The 16,142-nt window shown below is 42.6% G+C and overlaps 1 protein-coding gene across 1 annotated transcript in view; it reads left to right on the top strand.

The window, feature by feature from the left end:
- The window catches only part of tmem245 (transmembrane protein 245), a 238,093-nt gene that overhangs the window by 170,918 nt on the left and 51,033 nt on the right, over nt 1–16,142 (top strand). The window contains exon 11 of the mRNA XM_068053069.1: nt 15,054–15,176. Within this exon, the coding sequence (XP_067909170.1) occupies nt 15,054–15,176 (123 nt within the window). The remainder of the gene's footprint in view (nt 1–15,053; nt 15,177–16,142) is intronic.

Raw genomic sequence — 16,142 nt, 5'->3', positions numbered from 1 at the left:
AAAATCACGCTGTTTGCATACGACTGTCACTGACTGATAGAGGTAGGTAGACCGAAGGTCTGGAGCAAAAATATACATTGTTTTTATATTTTTAAGCCCATGTTTCCTGCAGCTCACTCACTGCACGTTTTCTTAAGAAAAAAAGTTCTTAAAATGCTTTACTTGTAACCTCACCGAAAACCTCTCCTGTCTAATAACTAAGAATATGGACACTGATGAGGCTTGATGGACAGTGGGAATGGGGGCAGGTGTGGCATCTTACTCCTTGCCTGCTGTGTATCTGTAATCAAGAGTGACCAGGAAAAATATTTCCTACTAAAAAGCAACACCAAGCTAGCCAGTAATGACCATATAAATGTATAAAATAAGCCAAATTGGAAATAAAATACACTAAGTTATAAAGTCAACAAAGGAGGGGTGACAAAAAGCAATATGGAAGAGATATCAAAAAATTAGGAAGGCAAAGAGAACTGCAAAATTAAATTATCAAGAAATAGCAAAGTATTCTACAGCCACATAACTAAAAAAAGAAAAGCAAAATATAGAAAAAGGGTATAAAAGTATTAAAGACTATGCAAAAATGATTTACTGGGATTATACCAAAACTGAGAAGCTATCGTTGTCAAAAAAGACTGAACAGGTTGGGACTATTTTCCCTAGAAAGGATTAGTGTGACAGGTGACCTGATGGAGACCTTTAAAATCATGAAGGGTTTGATAGGGTATACAACAACAACTTATAATTATATAGCACCTTTAATGTAATATGCCATCATCACTTCACAGGAGCATAATAAAATTAAATATGACACTGGGCCATATAAGGAGATATTCGGGTAGATGAACGCTTGGTCAAAGAGGTAGGTTTTAAGGAGTGTCTTCAAGGAGGAAAATGAGATAGAGAGGCTGAGAGATATAGGGAGGGAATCAGAGATTAGGGCCTAGGCAACTGAAGGCATAGCCACCAATAGTGGAGCAATTAAAATTGGTGGTGCTCGAGGCCAGGGTTAGATGAGCATAAATATCTGAGTTGTGAGACTGGAGGAGATTAGAGATGGGGAGGGGCGAGGCCATGGAGGGATTTGAAAACAAGGATGATTTTAAAATCAAAATGACAATGTTTGATTGGGAGCCAATTGCAAGTCAGCAAGCACAGGGGTATTGGGTGAAACAAAAACAAGAAATGCTGGATTCACTCAGCAGGTCTGGCAGCATCTGTGGAAAGAGAAGCAGAGTTAACGTTTCGGGTCAGTGACCCTTCTTCGGAACCCTTCCGAAGAAGGGTCACTGACCCGAAACGTTAACTCTGCTTCTCTTTCCACAGATGCTGCCAGACCTGCTGAGTGAATCCAGCATTTCTTGTTTTTGTTTCAGATTTCCAGCATCCGCAGTATTTTGCTTTTATTTTAGGGGTATTGGGTGAACCGGTCTTGGTGCAAGTTAAGACATGAGCAGCAGAGTTATGGGTGACCTCAAATTTATGGAGGATGGAATGTGGGAGGCCAACCAAGGTTGGGTTGGAATCGTCGACTCTAGAGGTAACAAAGGCATGAATAAGGATTTTAAGCAGCATGAGCTGAGATGGGGCTAAGTCGTGTGATGCTACAGAATTGGAAATAGATGGTCTTAGTGATGGTGTGAATTTGTGGTGGGAGACTCATCTTGTGGTCAAATATGACACCAAAGTTGTGAACAGACTGGTTTAGTCTTGGACTGTTAGCAGGGAGCGGGATGGAATCGTTAGCTAGGGGATGGAGTTTGGAGCGGGAACCAAAACAATGGCTTCAATCTTCCCAATATTAAATTGGAGGAGATTTCTGCTCAACAAGTACTGGATGTCGGATAAGCCATCTGATAATTTAGCAACAACAGAGAAGTCGAGAGATGTGGTGGTCAGCTGGAGCTGGGTGTCATCAGCATACATGTGAAAACTAATGCTGTGATTTCAGATGATGTCGCCAAGAGGCAGCATGTAGATGAGAAATAGGAGGGGGCTAAGGATAGATTGTTGGGGAACAGCAGAGGTAATAGTGTGACAGTAGGAGCAGAAGCCATTGCATGTGATACTCTGACTACGATTAGGTAGATAAAAATGGAACCAAGTGAGAGCAGTTCCACCCAGCTGGGTGACAGTCGAGAGGCATTGGAGGATGCAGACTGGTTGAGAGGGATGAAGAGGAATCGTTTACCTTTGTTAGAGTCACAGGATGTCATTTGTGACTTTGATAAAAGCTGTTTCAATACTATGGCAGGAACAGAAACCCAGACTGGAGGGAATCAAACATGGAGTTTTGGAAAGATTGGCACAGATTTGGGAGGTGACGGCTGTTCAAGGACTTTTAAGAGGGAAGGGAGGTTGAAGATGGAGCAGTAGTTTGCAAGGCCGGTGGGTTCAAGGGTTGATTTTTAGAGGGGTGATGACAGCAGATTTAAAGGTGAGGGTGAGACCTGAAGAGAGAGAGAGCAATTAATATCAACTAACATGGAGTCCAGGAGGGGAGGTTGGATGGTCAGTAGTTTAGTGGGAATAGGCTCGAGGAAGCAGGCAGTAGGTCTTGGACGAGAAGAGCTTGGAAGAGGGCATGAGGGGGGGGATAGGAGAGAAACTAGAGGGAGATGCAAGTTTAAGGCTAGGGCAGAGAGGAACTTTAGAGGAAAACGTAGGGAAGATGTTTCTACTTGCGGGGGAGACCAGAACTAGGACCCATAAATATAAAATAGTCACTAATAAATCCAATAGGGTATTCAGGATTGCGTTGACTGCAACAACTACTGTGGAATCTCCCTGCTCAGCACAGCGGGGAAAGCCTTCACTCTCGTCGTTTTAAACAGGCTCCAGAAGCTGGTTGAGCGTGTCTACCCTGAGGCACAGTGCGGCTTTCGAGCAGAGAGATCCGCCATTGACATGCTGTTCTCCTTTTGCCAGCTATAGGAGAAATGCTGCGAACAACGGATGCCGCTCTACGTTGCCTTCATAGATCTCACCGAAGCCTTTGACTTCGTCAGTAGACGTGGTCGCTTCAGACTACTAGCAAAGATCAGATGTCCACCAAAGCTACTAAGTATCATCACCTCATTCCATGACCATATGAAAGGCACAATTCAGCATAACGGTGCCTCATCAGACCCCTTTCCTATCCTGTGTGGCATGAAACAGGGCTGTGTTCTCGCACCTACACTGTTTGGGATCTTCTCACTGCTGCTGTCGCAGGAGTTTAAGTTTTCAGAAGAAGGAATTTTCCTCCACACAAGATCAAATGGCAGATTGTTCAACCTTGCCCGTCTTAGAGCGAAGACCAAAGTACGGAAAGTCCTCATCAGGGACTCCTCTTTGCTGACGATGCTGCATTAACATCTCACACGGAAGAGTGTCTGTAGAGACTCATCGACAGGTTTGCGGCTGCCTGCAACGAATTTGGCCTAACCATCAGTTCAAGAAAACGAACATCATGGGACAGGACATCAGAAATGCTCCATCCATCAATATCGGCGACCACGCTCTGGAAGTGGTTCTAGAGTTCACTTACCTACGCTCAACTATCACCAGTAACCTGTCTCTCAATGCAGAAATCAACAAGCGCATGGGAAAGGTGTCTGCTGCTATGTCCGGACTGGCCACGAGGGTTTGGGAAAATGGCGCACTGACACACAACACAAAAATCCGGGTGTTTCAAGTCTGTGTCCTCAGTACCTTGCTCTACGGCAGCGAGGCCTGGACAATGTACGTCAGCCAAGTGCGACGTCACAACGCATTCCATCTTTGCTGTCTCCGGAGAATCCTTGGCATCAGGTGGTAGGACCATATCTCGAACGCAGAAGTCCTCGAGGCAGCCAACATCCCCATTATGTATGCCCTACTGAGCCAGCGGTGCTTGAGATGGCTTGGCCATGTGGGCAGCATGGAAGATGGCAGGATCCCCAAGGACGTATTGTACAGCGAGCTCGTCGCTTGTATCAGACCCACCGGCCGTCCATGTCTCCACTTTAAAGAGATTTGCAAATGCAACATGAAGTCCTGTGACATTGACCACAAGTCGTGGGAGTCAGTTGCCAGCGATCGCCAGAACTGGCAGATAGCTATAAAGGTGGGGCTGAAGAGAGGCGAATCGAAGAGACTCAGCAGTTGGCAGGAAAAGAGACAGAAGTGTAAGGAGAGAGCCAACTGTGTAACAGCCCCAACAATCAACTTCACCTGCAGCGCCTGTGGAAGAGTCTTGTCGCTGTAGAATTGGCCTTTGTAGCCACTCCAGGCGCTGCTCCACAAACCACTGACCACCTCTCGGCGCTTACCCATTGTCTCTCGAGACAAGGAGGCCAAAAAGAAAAGGATTCGGGAAGAATGCATTTATCCAGAGAGCGGTTAGAATGTGGAACTCGCTACCATAAGGAGTAGTTGAGGCTCTAGTATTTAAGGGGAAATTAGATAAACAGGAATAGAAGGATATGTTAATGGGATTAGATGAAGGATGAGAGGAGGCTCATGTGGAGCATAGATACTAGCATGGAGTTTTGGGTCAAATTGCCTATTACTTTGCTGTAGATATTATATATTTCTCCCTCATTTTTCCTTTGTATTTCACTCTTGCCTTTCCTTCTCTCTGTCTTTTACATAGAATTGCTTAGAATTTACAGCACAGAAACAGGATATTCGGCCATTTGGTCCATATTCCACATGAGCTCCTACCACTCTAATTACTTCCTCCCACCTTGTCCATTTCCCACTATTCCATTCTCCCTGATGTTTGTCTCGAGCCTTCCCATAAATGCTATTTGTTTCAACCAGGCCACATTTGAGCGAATTCCACATTCTCACCATGCCTTGAATGAATAAGTTCCTCTTAAATTCTTTATTTGACCTGTTAGTGGCCATTGTTACAACTGAGGCGGGAGGAGTGCATTGTTTCTACTAATTCCACTTCTCCACAGGCCACAACATATTGTAAATGTTTCCACTTATTGATGCACTCAATCATATACTCTATTTTTCCCAGAATAGAACACATTAACCACGTTTCTTTAATGAACAAAATTATCAGTTTATTATAAAACAAATCTTAATGAAGTGAAGTAAAAACAGACAGATCGAAATTTTTTTTAAGTCCCAACATAAAATTTTTAAAAGTCCCCTTTTTAGCCTAACCAGATTTTCAAGTCCCTTTTTACCTTAGTCCCTTCATACACACACGTGCACACACACACATATACACCGGTCAACCGTTAAAAAAAAAAAATGATTTTCGATTAGAGCTTTGATACAGACAAGAGGCACTTGGGTTGATTATTTGCTCTTTTTGGAAGAAAACAGCAGATGAGATATTTTGTTCCAAAACTGGCATACAGTCCAACTTCTGAGTACATGTAGACAGGTCACTAGGATCTTTAGAACAGTTCTTTTCAGACGGCATTGAAAAGTAATTTAGCAGACTTTTTTCGAAGACGGGAAACGAGATGAATTGACAGTGAACTTCTGAGGGTCTTTCAGAGATATTGGAAAACAAAGCTGGGTTGTGGTCTTTCTTGACTTCTTCAGACTTGACTTTATCTCCGCTCACCCCAGAAGGTAAAACACGCACACAGACAACCAGAAAGCTTGTGAGTTTTTCTGCCCATCCCTGGTGCTCTCTGCTGCTACTGGGCTTGTCCAATCAGGGGACACTTTTCATTTCTCTGCCCGTTACCAGGGTTTCTGTTCTATTTTTAAGTCTTGTGACAACCAGTAACATTGTTGCCAATCCTGCTCTGGTCCAACGTTTATTCAGTTTAACTGTTAAAATTATTTTTAAAGGAATTTATAAACAGTCGCTTCATTACCCCAGTTATCGATACAGTCAATCATAGACTCAGAATAAAATTTACCAACCAGGTTTCTTTAATAAACAAAATTATCAGTTTATTATAAAACGAAACATAACCAGTAATAAAGCAAAACATTAACACACAGTGTGAAATATGAAAGTTCCGGTTTACCTTAGCCCCACACGCACAGCAGTTAACTGAAAAATAGAGATTTTTTCTTTAGAGCTCTGTTACAAAAAAAGACTAAAAGGAATACTTTAGCCAGAAAAAATAAGATATGGAAAGATGTCAGTTGTTCCTTTTTAGTGATGTCCCAAATATGCGTGGGCATCCGTCACTGGGATCTTCCCAGAACGGTTCCTTTCTGGCAATGCTGAGGCGCCGTTCAGAAGAAATGCGGCAACAGGGGTTTCCGGCAGGCCCCTCAGGAGGAATGCAGCATCAATTTCTCTATTTCTTACACTCATTTCAAAAAGCTTCTCAAAGAGATGAAAAAGCTGGCAGGCTTTTCGAAGAGATGGAAAGAGATTGCTGGTGGTGATCACAATCTTGGCTGGTTTTCTCCAGCTGCCTTCAAAACACTGTCCAAAGCGAAACCAAAAACAATATCTCGAGTCAAGCTTTTGAACTCCTATAAATCTCGACCCTGTCACTTCTCTGTGAACATATCCCCTTAGTCCAAGGTTCCTGTTGTTTATTTATCTTAATTGATGACAGGTGGTCTCCAGTAGAGGTTGTTTTTAGCACTGCTTGATTCTTAGTGTGTTTTCAGTCAAATGTCCTTTTAAAACACTGTCCACAACAAAGCACAGTCCAGCTTCTTTGAAATCTTCTGCCTTCTCTACAAATCCATCTCCACAATTTAAATATAAGTCCTCAAAAAAAACTTGAAAAATATAGAAGCACCGTCATAACACCATCTTATATTTGTCTGCTTATTTTTAACATCTACAAGTGGAAACAGTTTCTCCACATCTACTCTATTGAGTTACTTCATAATTTTAATGTTCTATCAGGTCTCCTCTTAATCTTTTGTTTTCCAAAGAAAAGAGCCCTATCCTGCTCAGTATTTCCTGTTATTTGCATCTTCTCAATTCCCATAACATCCTTGAAAATTTTTTTTTTGAATTTCACCAATATCCTCCTTGTAATTTGCAGATCAGACCTGCACATGGTGGGCTGAATTTAGTTGTGCTGGCGGGGCTCCCGGCGCCAGGCCAGAAAGGCAATGGGAACCCTGGCTCGGTCTTTCAGTGATCCCCAGGCACTTAAGTGGCGGGCACCAGGGTCCCCATCCCCTTAATGACGGGGACCCCAACTCCAAGAGCTGCTGGCCAATCAGAGGGCTAGCAGCTTAGTCGTATTGCCAGTGCCAGCAGGAGTGGTGGCCACTGTTGGTACTGCACCAGGCCTGGGAGCAGGCCCAGCGCTGGAAATCCAGAATTGAGGTAAGTGAGGCGGGGTCACCAGGGCTAGTCTGTCGGGCCCCAGCAATGGGGACGGGGGGGTGGAATTGAGCAATGAGTGTAGAAGGGATTGTGTTGTGAGAGGTGTGTTTGCCGCCGGAGGCCCTCAACAAGCCTCAGATTTCCTGCAGCGGAGGCCCCCCCAAAGTCTGCAAGGGGGTTGCTTTGTTTCACAGGACGACTTCTCCACTTCGGGGAGGCCCACACCACTGCTGGCTTAATTCCAGCGGCAGTGGGAAGAGGGCCCTTAACTGGCTGCTAATAGGCCACTTAGGGCCTCAATTGGCCTCTGGGCAGGAAGGCCGTCTTCAGCCTTTCCCACCGCTGATTTAATCGTGTTGCAAAGGGAAGGCGACAGGCTTTCCCCCACCTCCTATCGCAATTCTATGGGCCCCCCACCTCCTATCGCAATTCTATGGGCCCCCCACCTCCTAGCCCATCTCCAGGAACCCAATAAATCCAGGCCAATATTCATAAGTATGGTTGACCCAAGGTTCTGCTTAATATTAAAAGCAAAATACTGCAGATGCTGGAAATCTGAAATAAAAACAGAAAGTGCTGGAAATACTCAGGTCAGGCAGCAGCGTGTTCTGATGAAAGGTCACAGACCTGAAACGTTAACTCTGCTTCTCTCTCCGCAGTTGCTGCCTGACCTGCTTTTGTATTCTATTCCTCTAGAAATTAAGTCCAGTACTTTGTTTGCACTGTTGATGGCCTGACCAACTTGCTTTGCTACTTTATGATTTATGTATCTATATTCCTAGATCTCTTGCTTGTATGCCGCATTTAAGTTTCTTACCTTCCAAGGAACTAGTGGCCCCCTTATTCTTCCTACCAAAATGAAGCACTTTTGCTATTTTGAATTTAATTTGCCATTTATCTACCCACTCTGGAAATCTTTCTGTCTTCTTGCATTTTAGTACTGTCTTCAGCATTATTAGCTGTACCCCAAATTTGGTATCATGTAAATTTTGATCTCTACCTCCAATTTCTGCATCCAACACCTTTCTGATACTCAGAAAAAGTCAGGAAGAGATAGCAGGGACGCCAGTTTGCATGTATAAAAATTCAATAGAAAAAGGAACAATGCTAGAGGATTCGCGAACAGCAAATGCAATTTTCCTTAAAATGGCAATAGAACTAACTCAAGGAATTATAGGCCCTTTAATTTAAAATATGCAGTAGGAAAGCTTCTAGAATCTTCGTTAAAAGATCAAATAACAAAACATGTAGAAAGTGTTTTTAATGTCAGCATCAGTGTTTCTCTCCGATTCTGTTGGTTATATCAGTATTTCTCTCAGTTCCTTGTGCTTTTTTCCCTCAACAGTCCTTTTGTGCCTGTTTCTATCAAAAAAAAAGTGAACTTGCAACAGGATACCGACCCCTGTGTGACACCGCTTGTGTGACACTTTTTTTAAAAAAAAACGTTTTTGGCATTGAACACAGTTAATCTAATGCACCAAGGTGGTTATATATTATAGTTCCCCTCTTCCTACCACCAATGTGAAACCAGCTACTGAACTAAAAACAAGAAATGCTGGAACCACTCAGCAGGTCTGGCAGCATCTGTGGAAAGAGGAGCAGAGTTAACGTTTCGGGTCAGTGACCCTTCTTCGGAACTAGCAAATATTAGAAATGTCAAAGGTTATAAGCAAGTGAGGTGGGGGTGGGGCAAGAGATAACAAAGGAAATGGTGTAGATTGGACAAGGCCACAGAATAGCTGACCAAAAGGTCATGGAGAAAAGGCAAACAATATGTTAATGGTGTGTTGAAAGACAAAGCATTAGTACAGATAGGGTGTTAACGGACTGAAGATTGAACAGCAGCAAGTACAAACATGAAAAAAAACAGTGGGTAAGCAAACTGAACAAACAAAGATGAAATGAAATAAATGCAAAAAAAAGATTGTAAAAAATGTAAAAAAGAATGTAAAAACAAGGAAGAAAAAAATAACTAAAAATGAAAGTAAAATGGGGGGCTGTCATGCTCTGAAATTATTGAACTCAATGTTCAGTCCGGCAGGCTGTGTAGTGTGCCTAATCGGTAGATGAGATGCTGTTCCTCGAGCTTGCATTGATGTTCACTGGAACACTGCAGCAATCCCAGGACAGAGATGTGAGCAGGGGGGAGTGTTGAAATGCTGACAGGGGAAGGGAGGGGAAGATGCGACTGGTAGTGGCATCACGCTAGAGGTGGCGAAAATGGCGGAGGATGATCCTTTGGATATGGAGGCTGGTGGGATGAAAAGTGAGGACAAGGGGAACCCTGTCACAGTTCTGGGAGGGAGGGGAAGGGGTGAGGGTAGAGGTGCGGGGAATGGGTCGGACATGGTTGAGGGCCCTGTCAACCACAGTGGGGGGAAATCCTCGGTTGAGGAAAAAGGTCATATCAGAAGCACCGTCATGGAAGGTAGCATCATCAGAGCAGATGCGTCGGAGACGGAGAAACAAATGGAATGGAGTCCTTACAGGAGGTAGGATGTGAAGAAGTGTAGTCCAGGTAGCTGTGGGAGTCGGTGGGCTTATAATGGTTATTAGTAGACAACCTATCCCCAGAGATGGAGACAGAGAAGTCGAGGAAGGGAAGGGAAGTGTCAGAGATGGACCATGTTAAGTCGAGGAAATTGGGAGCAAAGTTGATAAGGTTTTCCAGTTCGGGGCAGGAGCAGGAAACTGCACCAATACAGTCATCAATGTACTGGAAAAAGAGTTCGGGGAGGGGGTCTGAGTAGGACTGGAACAAAGAATGCTCGACATATCCCACAAAAAGACAGGCATAACTAGGACCCATGCGGGTACCCATAGCAACACCTTTTACTTGAAGGAAGTGAGTGGAGTTGAAGGAGAAGTTGTTCAATGTGAGAACAAGTTCAGCCAGGCGGAGGAGGGTGGATGGGGACTGGTTGGGTCTCTGTTCAAGGAAGAAGCGGAGAGCCCTTAAACCATCCTGGTGGGGGATGGAGGTGTAGAGCGATTGGACGTCCATAGTGAAGAGGAGGCAGTTGGGACCAGAAAACTGGAAATTGTCAAAATGACGTAGGGCATCAGAAGAGTCACGGATGTAGGTGGGAAGAGATTGGACCAGCAGAGAAAAGATAGAGTCAAGATAGGAAGAAATAAGTTCAGTGGGGCAGGAGCAGGCTGACACAATGTGTCTGCCGGGACTGTCCTGTTTGTGGATTTTGGGAAGGAGGTAGAAGCGGGCTGTTCGGGGTTGTGGGACTATGAGGTTGGAAGCTGTAGACGGAAGATCTCCAGAGGAGATGAGGTCAGTGACAGTCCTTTGGACAGTGGCTTGATGTTCGGTGGTGGGGTCATGGTCCAGAGGGAGGTAGGAAGAAGTGTCTGTGAGTTGGCATTGAGCTTCTGCAAGGTAGAGGTCGGTACGCCATACAACAATAGCACCACCCTTGTCTGCAGGTTTGATGACCATGTCGGGGTTAGACCTACAGCTACTGAACTATGTTTTCTTAAAAGTTGCAATTGTGAGTTGTCATTTAGCTTAACTGCTTTGTTTTCTTGAGGTTCAGTGACGTTCAAAGTAAAAACTGATTTTTCCTCTGAATTTACTTGTGGTTAGGGCTCTAATTTTCTCTTTCCCCTCCAATTTTCTCCCAGTCTCAGATGTGAAAATAAAATCTGAAAAACAGAGTTTCAGAATTTGCAATGAAGCCTGATTTTTAAAGGTCCTTAGGAAGCTCCCATACCTGTTTGTGTAGCACTTCAAAGTTGTCTTGTACCACATTTGACTCCAGTAGTGCCAGTAGGGTGCAGCATATAGCCGAGGATGATCTTGAATTTAGCTCTTTGTGTTAACAGAAACTCTTACGGAGCTAAGTGCCTTCTGCAGTTCTTCTTTTATTTCACTTCCTAATTCAGACATGATCTAATGCCTGATACCAGTGACTGTAGTTATGGGTATATTTTTGATTGGTAATAAATAACATAATGTTGCTATGTAAGTGAATTATTGTACCCGAGCAGGTTATCAATGTAAATATAGAAGTTTAAAATTGAATGAAGTGGAAATTCACTTTTGTAGAGCCAGGCTAGAGGACTTGGAGGAAGGGAATGAAAAAACTAAGGAGAAATTAGTTCGCACGATTGTGACTACAGCTTCTGAACCCCAAGTCAGGTCTGTCTTCTGATATTCAGTGTTAGTAGCTCAATTTTTTTGGCAGTAATATCTCAAATATAAATTTTGATTTTTAACTGCCACATATTTGAGGTGGGGGAGGGGCATTGGAGGGGAGCAGTGTTTTGACATTTTTAAGCTTCCAACATAATTTATCCTATGGTCAACCAGCTCAGGTCTTGCCTGGTTCTATTTCTGAACCTTCTACTTAACCATGAGAGTTACATGGGGATAACTTGCCTTCCAGTTTATAAAATATATTTTAATATTTTGCTTTTATGGGAAAGCAACAGGCACCCATAAAACACAACTCGGGTTGCCCGTTACCTGGGTTGGGAATTCTAGGCTCAAACTACCTTACCAATTATAGATGATGTAATTCACTTGCACCAACAAACCACCTTTCTTTTTAAGTGTTGGAACATCAAATTGGAGATCAAGCTGTTCTCTTACAGCATTCACATTTCATGGCTCGCAAACGGCACATTTACTGGCTTGGAGTAAATCATATCTCCTCCCCTGAAGGTGACATATCATTCTTTGGTGTAGGACAATAGAATCAACTTGAGTTGCATCTGTTTGTTGTCCTTGGCTTACCTGATAGCTGCTGTTGATGTTTGTTGGGACTGTAAGTAGTTGTATGAATTTTCCCTATGGTAAAAAATTTTTTTTGCATTTTCAGTGAATTGTTTAACGAATTAACCCTGTAATTAGATTCATATATTAAAGTACTTGACTCCAAACTTGGCGGTTGAGAGTTTGAGTCCTTCAGCTGGCCATTCCTCCACTCAACATAGTACTTGCTGTGATTGAGAAAATTTAACATTTTGGCTAGGTTGTTCAGAGCAATCAGGCAGCGTTCCAGGGCGTTCTGTCTGGGAGAAAAAGCTATACATGATGTAACTTGTCCTGCCTCATTTGTACTTGCTGATTATAGGCCCTAGCGAAGTACAATCCAGACACAGAATGAAGTATGGTTGTGTGAAATGTGAACAGAAAATAATATCTTTTATAAAAAAAAAACTTTTGAACTAATATCATTGTTTGTTTTCTGTGCTAATCTCCCTCTGCTTTCCATTTGGGAAGGTTTATTTCCCAGTGCAAAGCAGAGGGAAAAGGAACATCAGGTCTCTGTCCCCTTGCGTTACCCAAGGATTTCTTGGAGTGGGTGGGGAAGGAAGTTAAGGGGAAAGGGGAATGGTGGAGGATGTGCTTACAGACAGCAGAAAGGTGGAAAACTAATGCAGGTGAGGTGGGAGTGATGTCAAGGCACTTCTCCCTCATTTTCCTCTCTTTATGCTGACAGGGTGACCATTCTGAGGAGTGCCCACAATTATTGGGCTTCAGGCCTTATACCCAGTCCTGCTCAGATCAGTGGATCTGAGAGAAGCAGACAATGAGGACATGGATAGCACAACCAGGCAAATGGTCCTTTTTCTGGGTGTTAAAGTGGATGTTCAGGGATGGAGGATTTTTGGCTGCTGTTTGTATACATCATGACTAAGATCACAACAGGCCTGAACCCAGTAATAAAGGTAAGTTCATATAATGTCAGGCAAAATGAACTTTGTGGTGTGCTTAACCAGTCCAACAACCAAGCAGGGGAGCTATTAGCACAAATGTTCTTCTCGAGGACTGTACGGCATAGTAAGTCAGCACATTGTGGTTTCACTTCTGTGACTTTGGCTTGAATCCAGCCCAAGCTACTAAAATATAAATCTTTTGCCTACGATTGAATTCTCTGAGTTGGAGCAGTTCCTACTAGGTGCAGGAATTGACACAAAACTTCACTAATTTAGCACAAATTGCAATTAAATTAGTAATCTTATTCACAGATGTTAGAAGTGTGGCTGATGTGAAAAGATTACTGCTGTAGAAGATGCCTGAAGTTGGGTTAAGATGTACTTTAGAAGCACAGTGGGGTCTTTACCCTCCACCTAATATTTCTCACTGTGAAACAGTGTTCTAAATTATACTGATTTCTTGTATCATGGCTTTCTTTTATACCTATGCTATAATTTGTTTTAATTTCTCAATTCGCTGCATACGGTGATTAACCTGTTAAAAGTAAGCCAGAGATGTAAAGAAATGGTCCTCAGTGCACTTTGAAAGTTTATCCTTCTGGTTGGAGACATTCGTCTCTGCAAAGTGATGAAATTGTACATTCCTATCAAATCTCTGATAATGGAGGATGTCCACAGCCTCCCCCCACCCCCCCAATGCTTGAAAGCAGAAAGATCCAGACATTCTACACTGCCTTTTTGACCAGGAGAATAGTATCGATTGAAAGACAGACCCAAGATAACTGCACTCTGGAAGTATTATTTGTATGTTTGAGGTGAGAAGGGTCCTTAGTGGGATTTAATAGTACTATCTCAATGGCTTCTGTCAACTCTTCCCTAATCCTCCTTGAAAGGAAAAAGGGTAACCTCAATGACATCATCTGCCGGCATAGGGTCAGCTTCAATCTGAATAATATGGTACCCAGCTCTTTGATCTCTCTTAACTTGTTCCTTGTCATACTGCTTGTCTGATATTCAGTCCTGGTTGAGAGTTAACTTCTTCCAGCTGAATATTGTGAAGACTGAAGTCATAGTATTGGTGTCGGATGGATTACAAGCAGCAGAGTTTTGGAGGAACTCCCAAAGTTTATAGGACTGGCGACCAGCCAGTAGAACATTGGAATAGTTAAGTCTGGAGGTGACAAAGGCATGTTTGAGAGCTTCAGCAGCCATTATAGTCAAGAGACACATGTAGATGAGGAAGGGGGACTTGAGATAAAGGGACAGAAAGAAAAACTATTGCTGGTGATGCTATGGCTATTGTTCTGAACACTGGACTTTGTAGTATGATTATGTTTTTAAAACTGTGATTGTAATGCAGTGTGAAATGGATTATGGGGAGACATGTGACCACACACCGAGACAAACCAGGGGTTACCGTGAAAACAAGGAACCCAGATCAAAGATCCTTCTGAAAGCAGAGTGTAAGGTTATAACACCTAAAGAACAATGGGTTTCGCTCTCCCAGATTCTCCGATCGTAAACAGGGAGTTAGGGGCGCTAAAATTGCAAATTCGAGTTGCAATTGTTAAAACCTGGAAACAAAGGAAGGCCCAGGTGGTTTTGCTGTGGCCAGACTTATGGACTCTGAATATTGTAAAAGGCAAATGACTATTGCCTTTTGTTCTGAATAAATTCAGCAGACTTTCCCAAGTGTGAGAGCTTATAAGGAAGAAATGAAGACTCAAAGACCAGCAGTTGCAGCCTCAGAAGAGAAAAAACAACTTTGCTTGGCATCCACTTCTCACTTGTAACTGATTTGAGACATTCTGTTACTTGGTACCTTTATAAATAAATGTATATAGTTATCCAGAAGGAAGGATGCAAGAAACTTTGTTAGTGATTTATTGAAGTGCTGATTGTTTTTTTTCTGTAAATATTTGCAGCTGTTTAGTTTTTTCAGCTTTTATTAATTATACCCAGTAAATTGTGCAGTAATCTGCTCTATCTTTATTGTGAGTAATGTTCTGTGACTCCCATACGTGTATAATATTGTTGTGTTACCCTCTGTACTTGAGACCTAGTGAATTGTTTGTGATGATGGAGTGGGAAAGGATGAGAATACTTCTGATCTTTTGTATTTGTATTCCCCTAGATATTAGAGTCTCTCTGGATTGTGATGAGCCGAAATGTGAGTTTGCTGTTCACAACTGCCACCACCTTATTGACAGTTCTGTTTCACAGTGGTACAGCGCTTCTCAACTTTGCTCTTTCATTGGTGAGGAATTTAACATTGAACTGTATTATCAGATGCATTCTATTCAATAATATTATAGGATGCATAAATAAAATTCTACCTGTTACTATGTATTGCAGCTCTAAAACCTTTCAGTTTTTACTATTCACAACAGTGAAGGTAGAGAATGGGAGACTGATTGGGAGAATGTTAGAAAAATCAAGTCTGAGGATTTTAGTGAGAGATTGACTACAGTAGGGGTGGAGATGAACAATGTAGAGTTGGAAGTTCATCATCCTGAACTCAGATCTTATCCTCCTATTGCTCAGGAGGTGCAAACCTCCAACCTATCTATTTTGAAAGGATTACAGAATTTAATGAACTGGCAGGCAACCTGTGCAATGTGGACACTCTGGCCATCTTTGTTGTGTACATGAAGCTGGGCTCGTTGACTGTATTTGTGAAAGAGCACACAACCTGATGCATTGTAATCCTTTCAGGCAGATTTTAAATTTAACCTAAAACTGTATCACACTGCTGTAACCACAAATCCCCATCCAAAATCCTTAATTATTGCATCTTTCTCCCTGTCCCTCCACCCTTTCCACTTTGGAGGTATAGCTGCCAATGGTGCAGGTATGGAAATGTGAAAGTAGTGCTGACACAAAACTTTTGATGGCACAGTAACTGAAAGTTGGAATTTCGTTTTGTGCAGTGCTAGGTTGGAAGAGGATTGGGAATAATGAAAAATAGATTTTGGTACTCTGTCTCTTTTGCATTTTTTTATATGGTTAAGTATGGTTTAGGTAATTTGTCTGCAATTTTTTCAGTCTTGGAAGTAAAATCACAAATGTAAAGAACCACATTACTGAATTGTTTTATTGCAATATTTTCAGCGAAAAGCAGCAATAGGAGAAATCCACTGTAGTTAAATCTCAAAATAGTGCCCCAGCTCTTAAATAATTGGGCTGATGGCACAAAAAACACATGCAAAATGATCTGTAGCAA

Source organism: Heterodontus francisci, chromosome 2, assembly GCF_036365525.1.
Source record: "Heterodontus francisci isolate sHetFra1 chromosome 2, sHetFra1.hap1, whole genome shotgun sequence".
Classification (NCBI taxonomy): Eukaryota; Metazoa; Chordata; class Chondrichthyes; order Heterodontiformes; family Heterodontidae; genus Heterodontus; species Heterodontus francisci.
The sequence above is the reverse complement of the archived record's forward strand: the minus strand, read 5'-3'. Positions and strand labels throughout refer to the sequence as shown.